General features: G+C 36.9%; 1 protein-coding gene and 1 long non-coding RNA gene across 4 annotated transcripts in view; one reads left to right on the top strand and one right to left on the bottom strand.

The window, feature by feature from the left end:
* The window catches only part of TNIP3 (TNFAIP3 interacting protein 3), a 91,644-nt gene that overhangs the window by 32,985 nt on the left and 42,716 nt on the right, over nucleotides 1–15,943 (bottom strand). For both annotated transcript variants that reach the window (XM_042935600.1, XM_042935601.1), the window contains exon 3: nucleotides 3,331–3,417. In XM_042935600.1, the coding sequence (XP_042791534.1) occupies nucleotides 3,331–3,417 (87 nt within the window). The remainder of the gene's footprint in view (nucleotides 1–3,330; nucleotides 3,418–15,943) is intronic.
* LOC122217904 overlaps nucleotides 1–15,943 on the top strand; it is a 46,293-nt gene that overhangs the window by 3,640 nt on the left and 26,710 nt on the right. For both annotated transcript variants that reach the window (XR_006201739.1, XR_006201740.1), the window contains exon 2: nucleotides 3,645–3,710. This is a non-coding gene — a long non-coding RNA (uncharacterized LOC122217904). The remainder of the gene's footprint in view (nucleotides 1–3,644; nucleotides 3,711–15,943) is intronic.

The raw sequence follows: 15,943 nt of genomic DNA, 5'->3' as shown, positions 1-15,943 counted from the left end.
AAATTCAGAGTATAATGCTTATGGAAATCAGGTAAGTTTCATGGATACATTTTGGGTATTTACATAGTAATAAACATTTCTAAAATGTCATTTCTGTAGACATGTCCATATCTGAAGAGTGGCCCTGACAAAAATCAGAGGAATGACAGAATCATCATGAAAAACAGACAAAGACATAAAACTAAAAGGCAGCAAATCCATTCTAAGACTGTAATGAACTAGCTACCTCAGTGTCCTTCATACAATTATGTTATAGAGAGATTGACATAGATTATCTGGTATTGTGCAATTTTAACCAGCCCTTTGAATAAAGCCAGTAGGTTATAAGTTTAAATAATAAATCACTGGCACAACGAAAAAGTTAATCACCATTCTTTTCAGTTTTTTTTTTTTCCCCTCTCAGTGTTGGGGGTATTTATTTAAAGAAAGCACAAATGCTCTGGAAACTGTGGGCCATCTGTCTAAATGGACCACCAACAAAGCTCACTTAAGTGCTGTTTTCTCTATAGTAACTCAATAGTCTTGTTACCATCTCATCTCTGAGTCATATAAACAGTACAACAAATCTGGTGATGAGGGTAGTCCTAAATCTGCTACTTAGTTTCAAGCTCAATAGTTATGGAAATTAATTAAAGATATCCATGAACAATTAAATATTTTCAAAACATGTTGGCTTTTGCCAAAGCACTTACAGGGAGTGTTCTTTTACAATCATCATGGGGTTTCAAGGACTTTTTTCATTAGAAATGATTTATAAAACTATTTTTCTATCTTTTCTCGCTTACCTATGTCTCACTCAATATTTTAGGGCTGGATCATATGTTACATCTTTATAGAAGCTGCCCTTAGTTTTCTTAGCTTCTTCCTAGACCCATGTACAGTTAAGACCTTATTTTATTTTTAATTTTTTTTAATGTTTACTTATTTTTGAGACAGAGAGACAGAGCGTGAGCAGGGGAGGGGCAGAAAGATAGGGAGACAGAATCTGAAGCAGGCTCCAAGCTCTGAGCTGTTGGCACAGAGCCTGATGTGGGATTTGAACTCAGGAGCTGTGAGATCATGACCTGAGCTGAAGTCGGACACTCAACTGATTGAGCCACCCAGGTGCCCCTAAGACCTCATTTTAAAAGATATTCTTCCATGTGTCTATAAATTCAGAATTATTCTATTTGCTTCTGACCTCAAGAAGCTGGTTTGGCTGAGTTCCAGAAGTAACATCAAAATCCAGGTGACAAAAATGTTGGGTCTTAAAATTGGGCTTTCCCTTTTTTAGGAAGTCTAGACTCATTCTGGATTAGAACAGATTGACTATTAGGTACCTTTGATCTGGAAAATGCTGTGAGCCAACTGTATGTTGTGTAACCTGAGCTCAGCAAAGCAGAGATACAGTGAGACCAGATTCCAGATCAGTGGTTCTTACTATAAGAACACATAGAAGTCACTATGGAAGCATGCTAAATGTAGGGCACCACGAACACTGAAAAAGAATTTCTGAAAAGGGAATTGTAGCGCCTCCATTTTTTTTTAATAGACTTTATTTTTTTAGAGCAGTTTTAGGTTCACAAGAAAATCTAGCGGAAGGTGACAGAGTTTTCCCATATGCCTTCTACCCCCACACCTACACCTTTATCAACATCTCCCACCGGAGTGTTACATTTGTTACAATTGATGAATAGTTACTGACACATCACACAAATCCATAGTTTACTTTAGGGTTCATTCTTAGTGTTGTACATTCTATGAGTTTGAACAAATGTTTAATGACATTATAGTATCATATAGGATAGTTTCACTGCCCTAAAAATCCTCTGTGCTCAGCGTATTTATCCCTTCTCTACTTTAAATAAATTTCAGAGGTTATAGTGATTCACACTAAAGTTCAAGGTTCTCCTATTTCAGACCTTTCTTGGGAACACAGATTTGGGGTCCTTAAAAAGTTCCCTTGCTATTTGTGATAGAGACAAAAAAATCTGTGTCTAGCAGACATTTGTATGATTTAACCTTCGGGGAATCCAGATTAAGATTAATTATATACTGTGCATGTTTTTTGGTTTTTTTTTGTTTTTGTTTTTGTTTTTTTTTTTTTTTTTTTGCCATATATAACTTTCTCTGGAAAGAAATACTAAAACTTTTGGACTTTGATTTTTTATTTATAAATAAAAGTTACTGAAAAGCTAGATACTAAATCTGCAAGTGAGAGAGAGAAAGCACAGTAATAAGAATTGTTTAAAAGCCATAAATGTATCACCAGGAGTTTCTCTGGAGATTAATCAACATTTATTTTACTATGGTTCATGTTTCTCAGGTATGTATTAAAATGGAACAAAGTCAATCAAACACAAAATTTGGGGAAATTTTTCATTTGTATTTGCTTTGCTTTCCAGTTGCTAATGAAGGTGTCTGATGTTTCAATAAACACAAAGATTTTTAGTCATTAGTTATACTAAGGGCCCCACTTACAGAAAAATTATTCCTTATATGGTGCAATGTGTGTTTAAAGTGTCTGGGCATTTCTTTCTCATTTACCATAACACCTGGACCAACTTCTAAGATATTCAAATCCTGACACGCTAAATTAAGTATCTAAAGAACAAAAGAGTTCCCTTAATTTGCTATTATATCTTGGCTTATCTCTAAATAGAACTTTAAGAAAGAACATTCATTCATTCATTCATTCATTCAGTTGGGTAAGTGTTGCAGTAACCAGTAACCAAACAAAAACTATGGTATTCATTGTACATCCATAAATATTTTACTAGGGATACTTTATTGCTATATTGTATTCTATTTCCAACTGTACAAATATTCTTTTTGAAATTTATATTGAACCAAATTTCTTTAAATCAAGAGCAAAATATGGAGCCCACAGAACTGGGGAGCTCAGAGGGATCAAAGAAAATGCAACAGTCACCCAGATACTTTTTCCTCCTTAAATAACATTGATTAAATACAAAGCAAAGGGGTGCCTGGATGGCTCAGTCCGTTGAGCATCCGATTTCAGCTTAGGTCATGATCCCCCTGTTAGTGAGCTTGAGCCCCAGGTCGGGCTCTGTGCCGACAGCTCTGAGCCTGGAGCCTGCTTCAGATTTTATTTCTCTCGTTCTCTCTCTCTCTCTCTCTCTCTCTCTACCCCTCCCAGGCTTGTGTTCTCTCTCTCTCTCAAAAATAGATAAATAAACATTAAAAAAAGTTTAAAAAAATACAGAGCAGCTATTATCTAAAGAAAGCAAAGTAGCCATTTCTACTCTTATCCATCATTGCATAATTAACCATTAAAAATGCAATTGATGCTATATATGGTCAATTCATCCCCTAAAGATGTATTCTTACCTCTCCATGCTCCGAAGAACTTTCTGCTGCACTCATTCTAGTTGTGCCCTGTACGCAACATGCCATGGAAGCTGTTTTTCCTGGAGTCTTGGAAGACAGAAAGAAAAAGAGAAAGAAAATGTCTCTTGTGGTATCTTTTAAAGTGAAACCAAATATACAAAATTTTTAAAAGACCGCACTGTTAACTCATGGTGGAAAATAACAGCAATTGTTTTTCATTACAAATGAACAGAAGTGACTCTGTATATGAATTACACAGAATAAGGTTATAAGCACAGCATCTGTGATTTTAACTTTTCTTCTCTTCCAAATAGGGATTTCCCAGGATGTCTCAAGTAGGCAGGCTGTGACTAAGGGAGAGGCCGATTAGCCTCACTATGGTATGTAAATTGTCATTCTTCCTTTACTGGCAGTTTCTCCCACTGGAGGAGGAAGTTACCACAGAAAGCCTGGGCAAACCAAGTCTTTCCTCAGTAGCCAGACTGCCATAACTTCATTGTATTTCCCAGAGAGTTAGGTAACTATTGACTTTTTGACAACTCGGTTACTTGCTTCCCTGAAGGCAAGATTTTCTGGCAATGCCTTCTAACTGTGAGCTTAGCTGTGTGGAACTTAATGAGTCATACGTAATTCTGTATGTGCTACTAATTCCTATGGAACTAAAAGAGAAAATTCATTACAGCAAAAATGGGCATTGTTTGGAAAGCTAATGTTTTATATTGGCAGAAAGTTTAAACTTGGTTCTCAAGTTTAAGACTGTCTTGATGGTAGTTTGTTAAGTCCAGATTTCTCCATGATCCGTTTGCGGTTCAATCTTTTGTTTTTTTGGCACTAATATTTTAGTGTTCATGAGTTGACTCATACGGTATTGAGGTAATGAAATACTGGGTAATGCAGATAAAAGCGTGCAAAGATGATGCTTGGAGCTACACAAATGAGTCATGGTAGAACAGAAGACCTCATTCCAGACTTGGAGGAGAGGGACCACAGTAGAGCCAGGAATGCAGAAAGAAAAGAATGTGTTGCTGAAGGAAGAAAACAAAGAATTTACAGTCAATTACTTAATTTACATTTTTGTTTACACCTTCCTATGAGATAGCCACTTGTATGCAAGATAAATCCTACAATTCCTGAAATTCAAATTCTTTAAAAGAGAATGATGAGTATCTAAGATGTGGCTGTTGTCTTTTTTTTTTTTTTTTTTTCCTACTTCATATCTAGCACCACTTTTTAACTCTGCCTGTGATCCAGCCATCCTGAACCCCCTTCATTTCCTGAAACAAGCCATGTACCTACCACCTACTGCTTTCTCTGGCTGGAACATTCCCCTGTCTGGGCCCCCTCCAACCAGTTGACCTGGGAAATCTGCCTAATGCTTCTCTTACCCCATAACCTTATTTGATCTCCTTTTACCAACCAGACAGAGCCTTTACTTAGAATTTACATAGTGTATTTACACGTTTGTAAGTTCACCTCCGTATCTACAGTACTGTGACACACAGCACATATTCAACACATTCTGCTGAGTGAATAAATTGATGAATATCTACATGCCACATTTACAGACTTTTTGCTATGTGTGTGTATGTATACATGGTTTTGTTTTTTGCTAGTTTCTTGGTCTGGTTTGGGGGTACACTTGTGAAATGGAGTGATATTTCCTTAAGGCAATATCCAAAAATGCAGGTGGGAATCAAATTGTTCTGATTTCTAAAAGTAAGAGTTATGACTCACATCTGATCTGATTTTAGGGGACATAAGCAGAGATTTCCTGGAGACTGACACTTCATTAACACTAAAACCTGCTCATCCAAAAAGAAAAAGAAAACTCTAACATGAAAATAGTTTCTTCCAGGGGTGCCTGGGTGGCTCAGTTGGTTAGGCGGCTGACTTTGGGTCAGGCATGATTTCTCAGTCTGTGGGTTCGAGCCCCACGTTGGGCTCTGTGCTGACAGCTCAAAGCCTGGAGCCTGCTTCAGATTCTGTGTCTCCCTCTCTCTCTTTGCCCCTCCCTGCTCCCACTCGGTCTCTCTCTCTCCCTCAAAAATAAATAAATATTAAAAAAAATAAAATATTTTCTTCCAAACGCTATCCCCCACAACATAGTTATATATAGATAGAGATAGAGATAGAGATAGAGACAGAGATAGAGACAGAGCTACAGAGATAGAGATAGAGATAGAGATAGAGATAGAGATAGAGATAGATAGAGATAGAGATATATAGATGTAGTTCAAGGTTCCTTTCAGCCTTATCTGTGTATTTGGTAGTAATAACCCAGTGGATATGGTAACATTGACCTAGAAAAGTAGTTGGAAAGATCATTTCTTGACAGAAAGTACAGTACTTGGCCTTGGTGTCTTTTGGGTCTCCTCTGTACAGTATCCTGATGCATACTCAACTGTTTCAGCACAGCGTGGTGTGATGGCTTCCATTGAATGGAAATCCTATACCATTACATTTTTCATTACAATTCCTTTGTGTCTTCTGCTATGCAGTTTAACAGCAAACAGATTTTCTATTAGCTTCAGAGAGACATGTGGTAATTTATGAATTAACAATAACTCTTCTGGAGAGCCCCATGTTTGGATTGAGAAAATAGGAGCTTGCACTAGGCCAGTCTTAGAAATAAACTGGACATTTTCTGTTACATATACCCTTCTTACCTCACCTCCAGCCCGCTTACATGTACTATGTACTTAAGAGTATGATTCTTAGGGGTATCTGGGTGGCTCAGTTGGTTGAGCATCCAACTCTTGATTTTGGCTCAGGTCATGATCCCATGGTCAGAGGATCAAGCCTTGTGTTGGGCTCCACCCTGAGTGTAGGGTCTGCTTGAGATTCGCTCTCTCTTTCTTTCTCTCCCACTCCCCCATTCATGCTCTCTCTTTCTAAAAAAAAAAAGAGTCTGGCTTTCAGTCAAGCTTTGTTTTGTGAGAAGTCTTACTAGCTGCAATAACTCTCAGAGAAAAAGATGTGTTTCCAAGGGGATTCTGAAGAGCCTTCATTTTTCAAGTCACTAAAATATTACACAGAGAAAAATAATTAACAAAGAGAGATATGGTGAAGAAAAAGGACCAAGGAACTACCAGCCACTAGTTAGTTTGTAACTCTCATCTGAGTTGATGATAATTCTCTCAGAACTAGTCTCAGACAGATCATCACAGTTCTACAAATGCTAGGAGGCATTCTTTATCAGGTAAAATAAACATACCCCCCCCCCTTTTTTATTATCCTTTTAGAATGAAGGTTGAAAACCTCTTTTGCTTCCTGAATCTATTTGCATGAATTTTTAGGTGAGTGTGTTATCCAGGCAGGACTGAGAGCCTTGGCTGGTGACAAAAAGGTCTGACTCTTGACTCAGGTCATCTAGATTCGTATGTTGGCTCTCCCATTCACTACCCGTGACATTGGGCATGATGCTTAAGGCCTCTAAGCTGCAACTTCCACATTTGTAAAATGAGAATAGTAATAGTGTCCTTCTCCTAGGGGCCTAATAGTGTCATCTTGCTACTTGTGAGAACACATATAAAAACTTAGATACTACTGGTAATAATATGATCTTAAAGATAGGGGGACATTGATCAAATTATTTGTGCAATAAATAATATGAAAAAAGGAAAGGACCATCGATCATTTATGTTTCACTTGGCACTAAATGGATGCCAAAGGAAAATAAGCAAAGGTCCCTGCTTCCAATTAAATTAATATGTATACACATAATATATATCCGCTTGCCTGCAAGAATTCAGAGAGAGAGCTCACTCCCAGCCTTAATCCTTATAGAAGGAGCTGTACTTTCTGCTGGGCCTTGAAGGGTGGATTGGATTTTGATAGATGGTAAAAGCTGAGGTATATTGCTATAATGTGAACAACATAAACGGAGTGGAAGTGGACAAACTGTAACGAGCCCACTGTAACTAGAGTAGAGCTCATCTAAAGTTGATTAGGATCAAATTGTGAAAGACTTTAAATTTCACATTAAGAAATTTTGAGATTATTGCATAGGCCAGGGGGAGCCACTGAAGATCCCTGAGAAAAGGAATTTTACATGATCTAAGTAGCGTTTTCATAAAAATAGACCTCGATATACGCATTATGTAACAAATGAGTGAGATTGAGAACTGCAATACCACTTCGTAGATATTATCAAAAACAATATTTGAAATATTTAACAGCGTGTGGTAATCCAGATATTTAACAATCAGTTCATCTAGGGCACTCAGAATGAATCAGTAAGATTCCTATATTAATTGTCTTCTTGTCATGTCTATCTGGATTTACGTCTTTCTCTGCTTGCGTAAAACCTATTTCCTGATCTTCCCCATAAAACTTGTCTTCCCCATTACAGTCAATGGTGACTTTCATGCTCTATATTACAAATCTTGGAGTTTATATATTTGATTCCTCTTTCTCACACAACCTGCATCCAATTTATCTGAACATTTTGCAGGCACTTCAAAAGTATACCAGAAAGGAGAGCAACACATTGGCACAAGACCCAATTTAATGAGAGAGTGGCAAGGTGAAATAAACATGCCTTTTAATAACTTTTTCAAAATGAGAACTTTAGCGTTTGTGTCCTGATTTTATTCACATGAAAATTTTGAGAGCATCCAATAGGGGCTGAAATCTGACTTCGTGTCACATCCTACCTCTATGTTTACTAGTTATGTGACCTTGGGAAGACGCTTAGCATCTTTGGACTGATCAAGCCACCTGCATCCCTTACATGGATTATTGCAATAACCTAATAGCCTCTGTGCTTCCACTCTTGCTCCCTTCCTCCATCTATTATCAATATAGTAGCTATTGTGAGTCTTTAAGAACATGCCATTTCATGTCACTTCTCTGCACAAAACCTTTCAGTGACTTCTCATCGCACTCAGAGATGAAAGCAGAACTCTGTAGAGTGGCCCACAAGACCAAATACACTGTAGCCTGTGCTTCTCTGGCCTCTTTCTCAGTGTTCTTCCCTTTGCTCACTCTGCTCTGTGTCCTGTCCACACTGCTGCCCCATGAGCCTGTTATGCACACTCCTTGTTCTCTCTGCTTAGAACTTCTTTTTCCTAAATATCCACATGGCTCATCCCTTCACCTTCAATAGGTGATTGCTTAAATGTCACCTGTTTCTTGAGTTCTTACCTGACCTCCCAATATAAAATTGCTCTCCAACCCAGCATTTTCTATCTACCTTTCCTGCTGTATTTTTCCATAGTACTATATATAAGCTACTATATATTTTTCTTCTTTGTTGCTCTCCACCATTAGAATGTAAACTTCATTGGCAATAATTTTTGTCTCTTGTGTTCATTCCATATTTCTCAAATCTGAAATAGTGCCAATTATTTTAGTACCTACTCACATGCACATAATGTTCAGACACACATCATGGCCCCTCCCTACCCAAAAACTAAATCAAGAATATTCCTGAATCAGCTACCTTCTTAAGAGACTATGAAAGATATAAAGATCAGAATTTCAGCTTCTTAGCCTCAAAACTAGTAAATCACCTCTCTTTCAGACCCCAAGCCTGGGCTTGGACTAAGAGAGTTGGGTGAGAGAGGAGTCCCAAATCCTATAACTTCATGGGGGCTAAATGCTTATGTCTCTCCAGCTTGTAACTCTGAAGCAATTTTTTCATGCAATTTACAAGTGTTGCTTGAAGTCTGTTTCCACTATACACTTTTAGTTTTTAGTGCATCTCAGATACATCTTAGGGCAAATTGACTTTTGCCAACTAGTCTGTAGTCTTTACAAAATTGCAGACTTTATGCAACTTCCATGTCTGAAGATTTCTCAGCACTGCACAAAGTATTAAAGGATCTGAGCCAGTTTGACCATCAGTCCCCCTCTGGAGTCTCCCTTGGCTCACCAAAGTAGTGTTAAGTTACTTCCTCCTTTGTGATCCCAGGGTGCTCTGTGAAGTATCACTTCCAGTATTTACAGTAAAACAGTCATGAATTTTATGTACCTTTCTTTTCTGTGAGACTGTAAGCTTCTTGAAGGTAGTAGACTCAATTTTTATCACTTGAACATTGGGAACTAACATAGTACCTTCAGAGTTCAGAGTAGTGATACTGTTCATTTTTATTGAATGAATCAGTTTATGCATGAATTTTCAGTAGGAAATCATAGCACACCTCTGCTTCTTGTAATACAGTTCAGAGGATAACGACCACAGTGATATACAAAGTTATACACTTTGCCTCAAAATCAAAAAAGATCAAGTAGGAATATCAATGTATTTTTTTAAACTGTTGTATTTCATTCACTTTTTATTCACTTTATTCTCTTTATGTATAAATATTTTACCCTTTCCTATTTTGGTTATATGATCTATCTCTCTATCTATCTATCATTTATCTACATCTTTCTACCTATCCATATCTATGTATCTATATCTATATCTATATCTATATTTATATCTATATCTATATCTGTATCATCTATATCTATCTCCATAAAAATCCCCCTTTAATTTTCTCTTACTCTTGATTACTATTTAATAAATAATCAATATAAATAATTGTACAAGCTATGGGGGAACTTTTGTTATTTTTTTAATGTTTATTTATTTATTTATTTTGAGAGAGAAAGAGTGTAAGTGGCGGAGGGGCAGAGAGAGAGGGGAAGAGAGAATCCCAAGCAGGCTCCAAGCTCAGCATGGAGCCAGACCTGGGGCTTGATCTCACTACCATGAGATCACAACCTAAGCCAATATCAAGAGTCAGATACTAAGTGACTGAACCAGCTAGGTGTCCTACTATGCGGGAATTCTTAAAAGGCATAAATGTGATCTTCAGTAATATTTCCTAAATGTGCACAGTGCTTTTTACATTTTAGGAGACAAGTTAATATCTTGAAGTATTAACTGATGATCCCTCCAAATGAACACTGCTCTTTGTTTCATGTAACCACTCCTTTGTTTACTTGGTTAATGGTATCTTTTGTCTCCAGCACTGATTAAATTTGCTGTAAATGCAAAGGGAGAAACAGCCCTGTTCAACCTGTCATTTTCAAAATAGACCCTCCAAACTCTGGAGACCAAAACCAACTTTGAAAACCAAAGCTTTGAATTGCAAAAGCTAGCATTTTTTTCCTGAAAATTATGTTAAAAAAATTTAAAGACTAATTCCTTTCGTGCAGTTTATTTTGAAATACCTCAGAAAATAATGTGGATTTTATTTGATTGATCCAAAATCAAATGTGGATTGATTGATGGAAAGAGGGGTGACTAAGTGGATAGATGTGTGGTAAACAAGTAGAGAAAAACATTGATGGCAACACTGAGGTTGTGGACGTATAGGTGTATGTCATAAAATCCTTTCAAGTGGCTATCCTTTCAAGTGGTTTCATGGCCTGAGGGAAACGAGGAAGATCAGAGTAAAAGAGTATCTGGATGGTTTTGAGGGCTCATGAAGAAATGGAGCCCCATTCCCCTACTTCTAGGGACTCATCCATCATGTATCCAATTGCCCATATTGAACAGCAAAGAGCAGAGACAGCTTTAGCCTCACCCTTGGGTGAAGCCTGGGCAAAGGGCAAGTCTTGAAGAGAATTTCTCCATCCCATCATGGTACCTTGCTGAGATTTTGTGGCATGTCTAGGTAGAGAGGTCCTAAGACAGGTCAACCCTAATGTGCTGTGGAAGCAGAACCAGAAATTTGCTACCTTCTTGAGAAGAATGTAAAGGTGGTCAATTGAGGAAGATGGAATATTTACCATATGGCCCTGAGGATAGGAGATGAATTGAATTGTATGGAAGCTTGAGTGACTGCAGTGAGGATATAGGTCAATGAAAAGACCATAAAGAGTACTTTAGATTAGTCCCAATGGCATCGTGAGATGGCGGGTTATTGAAGCCTAAATGTTTTCACCCTAAAGTTGTCAAAAAAATACGGGACTTCCAGATAAATTTGGATTCCAGATATAGTTTTTGTTTATGTGTAACTATGCCCCATCCAATATTTTGTTGTTTGTATGAAATTCAAAGTTAACTGGGTATCCTGTACTTTTATTTCTACATCTGACAATGCTACTCCACTTGGATTATGTCACAAAATCTGCTTCACAGACCCTAAGTTCCATTATGGGGAGAAGGAGGGAGAGGAGAGAAGTTTTGCAATATAAAATTGCCTGAGAAAACAATAAAATGACTGACATTTCCTGTAGCCAACCAGATTAAATTATCTTCTATGAGATAGGATGGGGGTCCTAGACCAAAGGTAAATTCAGTTTAGGAAAAAAAAAAAAAAAAAAAAAAAAAAAAAAAAAAAAAAATATATATATATATATATATATATATATATATATATATAAAATTTCACACACATGAGCTCTGTGGTTTGGAACATTTTATTTGCTTTAATTTGAACTTCATAACAGCCCTATAAGCTTGTCAGGAAAGGTATCTTTGATGGTAACAAAGATTAAGTTGAAATTTAGAGATGTTAACTGAATTGAATTTAATCTTTTCTCTTCTCTTCTCCCTTACCACTCCATATGAATGCAGATTGCTTTATTTTTATCCTACTTAGCTCATACATTGACCTCAGTTTCATTCATGTATATATTCTTATAACAAATATTTATTGATTATGAACTATGGATTTGGGACTATGCTAAGTCCTAAGATATAAAGATGCACAAAACAGACATGTCTTTCGCATATTTTCTGTTTTTTGACTATAAATCTGAAGATCAGAGGGACCACTGCATTGATGATGACATTGTTTCTGTGTCATTTCATAATTACCAAGTAATTAGCTTGGACATTTTACGTAGAAGAGACTACTTTCTTCTTGAGACAATACATTCCAACATCATATACATAGATTTACATACAATTCTTAAATAAAAATATAACTAAGTATAATTAAGAAAAAGCATGTGTATATAAAGATGATGCTGGAATCGGAGGAGCCTGTGGTGATAACTCAGTGGAAACACAGGTGATGCAAAGAGTGTGTATCAGGAAGGTTTTGTCTGAAAATGAGCCTGACTCAAAAGAAAATATGCTAGTCTGAAAAATTGCAAATATTTTCTAATTGCTCTTTAGTGATTAAAAAAAAAAGTATTTTAAAAAGTAAAGCTTCCTCACTGAAAGGGAAAAAAAAAAAAAAAAAGAATTGATCTCAGTTTTTGCTACTTACCCCAGAATACTGTAGGAAAAGACATCTATAAACTTTATGGGTCGAGCCTTATTTTCCCCACAAGTACAATATAAAGTAACAAAAGTCTTAATACATTTCATCTAGAAGGTAGCCATTATAATGATATGAGCATTCTTCAGTGAGAGCTGACAGTGCCCACTTGGCTAGTACTTTTCCCACACTTGTGAGAAGAAGTTGTTATCAACCAAACTAGAAGTGGGAAGTCTTGCTTGAGAAACAAGGCTTTTGAGACATTGGATCCCAAAATCCAGCCAGGCAGGGTTTAGAAGTCCTTATGAGTGATCTACAAACTGTCACAAAACTAAACAGATCACGAACATAAAGAACACATTTGCTTAACAACTCTTACGAACATATGACTCACAATACCTCCGAAGCCAAATATTTCACTTCTTTAATACTATCACAAGTTTTCAAATTTCTTAACCCAGAGGCTTATGTTATTCTTCTTGCATAATAAAGAAGACATATCTAAATTTTTTTTTTCAAATTTGCTTGTTGAAATCATACAAGTGTGGGAGAAGACAATCAAAGGCAGAGTAATAATTCTAAAAGGAAGGATAACACCTTTGACCTGTTCAGTAGAAACCCTGAGATTCTGAACTCTCTTTCTTCTCTTTGCAGACTCCTGGATACCTTATATTCTTTTAATCAGTTGGAATTATAAAATCAATTATAATTTCCACCCAGTTGTCACTCTTCACTCCAAGTCTTGGTGGCTTCCTCTAGCAGCCACCCCGCCTCCACCCCAACTCTTACCCCATGTTGTCATGCCGTTCTTCCAGACCCAAGTGATCAAAACTGGAGCTGCCAGAATTATTATTTTCACTGAGGCAGAAAGAATACTCTTCCACCTATTGCTTCCACCTTTCCAAGGACAACCTGCATCTTCCAGTTTTCTGTAACTCCCTTTCTTGTGGAACTTGGGGCAAATCCTCCCAGCAATGGAATGAGCAACATTTGAGTAAGGAAAAAAGTGTCCTTCTCAAAAGCGTTTCAGTTTATTGCTTCACTTCTCTTACCCCAAACGGATGCCTCTCAAATGTTAGGGAGAGCTTTTGCCTTCCTTCTTTTGTAAGAGTTAATTCTTGCATCTTACAGTGCAGTTTTAGCTTACAGACCCGTGTCTCTATTTTCTGTTGTGCCAGGTGATATACTTTACTATAAAATAGAGTTCAAGATGGGCATACACAGCAAGATCTCTGTATCTGGACATGTACCTGATAATCATACATTGTGGAAGGCTTTAAAAATCCTTGTTATTAATGGAAGAAGGAATAAGTCTTAGACTAGCCATGGAATCAATTTAACTCGAAATATTTTTGGGAAACACAACTTGGCTTCTTTACCCACTAACCTGTTTAGTTTTGAAGTTTGATTATACTTTGAGAATTAGAAGACTCAAAACTAATAGCTGCACTTACAAATGGAGAAAGATACATGGCTCATGTAAGTGACTTCACCCAGGTTGCCAACACTGAGCTTCAAGCACAAGGTGTGGCAGCTGACCTAAGATAGGCCTTCTTGGGGCCTGGGAACATGCAGGCAGAGCTTAGCTAGCCAACTGTGCAGGCATTTCCTAATGAAGAGTTAACAAATACTCATGTAACAACATATTTTTCTGTTAGGAAGAAAAAAAAGGATTAAAACATTCCAAAGCCATCACTACTGAAATTAGATAATGGGATTCAAAGAAGCTACTCATTATATGAGAAAAATGGAAAATAAATAGAGGGGGTTCAAGGTCACCCTACTACCATAAAAATAATGGTGATGGTGATGGCAATAATGCTATGCTTGTTTAGTTTAGCTCTTTATACTTATGAAATGCTTTTACTTTTTCACTCACTTTGTATTCTTATCAGAATCCAATTTACAAATGAGAAAACGAGATTTAGATCATCCAAATTGTATTTTGATAAAGAATACTAGCTTAGCTTTCAAAAAAAGGGAAATAAGGAAGAGGAAATTAGCTTTTTTTTTTTTTTTTAACAATGTGGTTACAGAAAACGTGTGTCAGCTTACTGTATTTTGCAGGAAGTTTTTCCTTTATTGTCTTTCCAAGTGTCATAAGTTTATATTACTCTCTGAATCATCAAAAGAATTTTCCCAGGGCTTTTTACATTGGGAAGAATGTCTGGATCTAGAATTTGTCCTCAGTTACTGGGAAATCCTCCCTCAACTTGTGCAAAGTTACTAAAAGCCAATTTGGGGTACTGCCTCTCAGTTAAAACAAAATAGAATCCAGAGACAAAACAAGTTCTTAAGCAAATTCAATTCTAGTGAATCTTATTAAAATTTGGACAGTTTTCTTTCTCACTCCCAAGTTGCATCCTTGTTTCTAAGAATTACTGGAAATAGGGGTGCCTGGGTGGTTCAATCAGTTAAGCATCTGACTCTTGATTATAGCTCAGTCATGATCTCACGTTTCATGAGATACAGCCCCGTGTCAGGCTCCATGCTGATAGTGCAAAGCCTGCTTGGGGGTCTGTCTCTCCCTCTCTGTCTGCCCCTTCCCTCTCTCTCACTCTCTCAAAATAAATAAACTTAAAAAAAAAAAGAATTACTGGGAATATATTTGTCCAAAAAATACACTTTAATTCTTCTCTCATTTTCTTTTGTATTTAAAGACCTACAATTATAGGGTCCCAAATTAATATTCATATATTAATTTTCTCATAGCATTAGGACCGTGTCTTGGCTTAGTGTAACTCGTACTCAACATGCATTTTGTAATTTGAATATTTTTCTTACTTAGGCAATTATTTTTCTTTTTGATGCCCTTTGTTTGCCAACCGTCCACTTCAACTGTCCCAGCATGCTCTCATACTGATGGAGTTTCTCATGGTCATCAACAATGTTTCTCTGTTTCCTCAAAGTACAGTCCCCTTTCCTCAAAGTACAGTCAGTCTGTTCATTTTATCTTCTAGTAATCCTCCCTCTTATTCTTGGCAAAGGTAGTTGGGCAAAAAGGGAACTTGACATATGTCTCAGGTTCTTTCATTAAAACATGTCTCCTTCATTCAGCAACACTTTTCCCATCTCATAAACTTATAAAGAAATTCATTTTCTGCTGCTGGAAAGGAAGTATACTGTACTATTGTTCTTATTGTTATTTCATCCAGTGGAAAACAAGAGACACCCGCAACTGTCACTCTGTCATTGGCTCACTCTTGTCTTACACCAAAAAGAAATTTTCTTATACTTTTTCCAGTTCTATCAATATCTCAGTGAGAATGTAAAAGTTTTCATTTTGTTTTGAATGTAGAAGTCCCCCTGTAGAGTGCTTTTGGGTAAATAGTAACTCAGCCAAGATTCCAGCTGGAAATTAAACTATGTTTACTCAAGGAGTCAAATATTGGAAGATACTTTCAGACGACAATTGAGAAAGATATGCCTGAAATCTATTGGGATGAAAAAGGACTCCCAGGGGTTGT

Source organism: Panthera leo, chromosome B1 (assembly GCF_018350215.1).
Source record: "Panthera leo isolate Ple1 chromosome B1, P.leo_Ple1_pat1.1, whole genome shotgun sequence".
NCBI classification, from domain to species: Eukaryota; Metazoa; Chordata; class Mammalia; order Carnivora; family Felidae; genus Panthera; species Panthera leo.
Note: the sequence above shows the minus strand (reverse complement) of the source record. Positions and strands in the feature narration are given on the sequence as shown.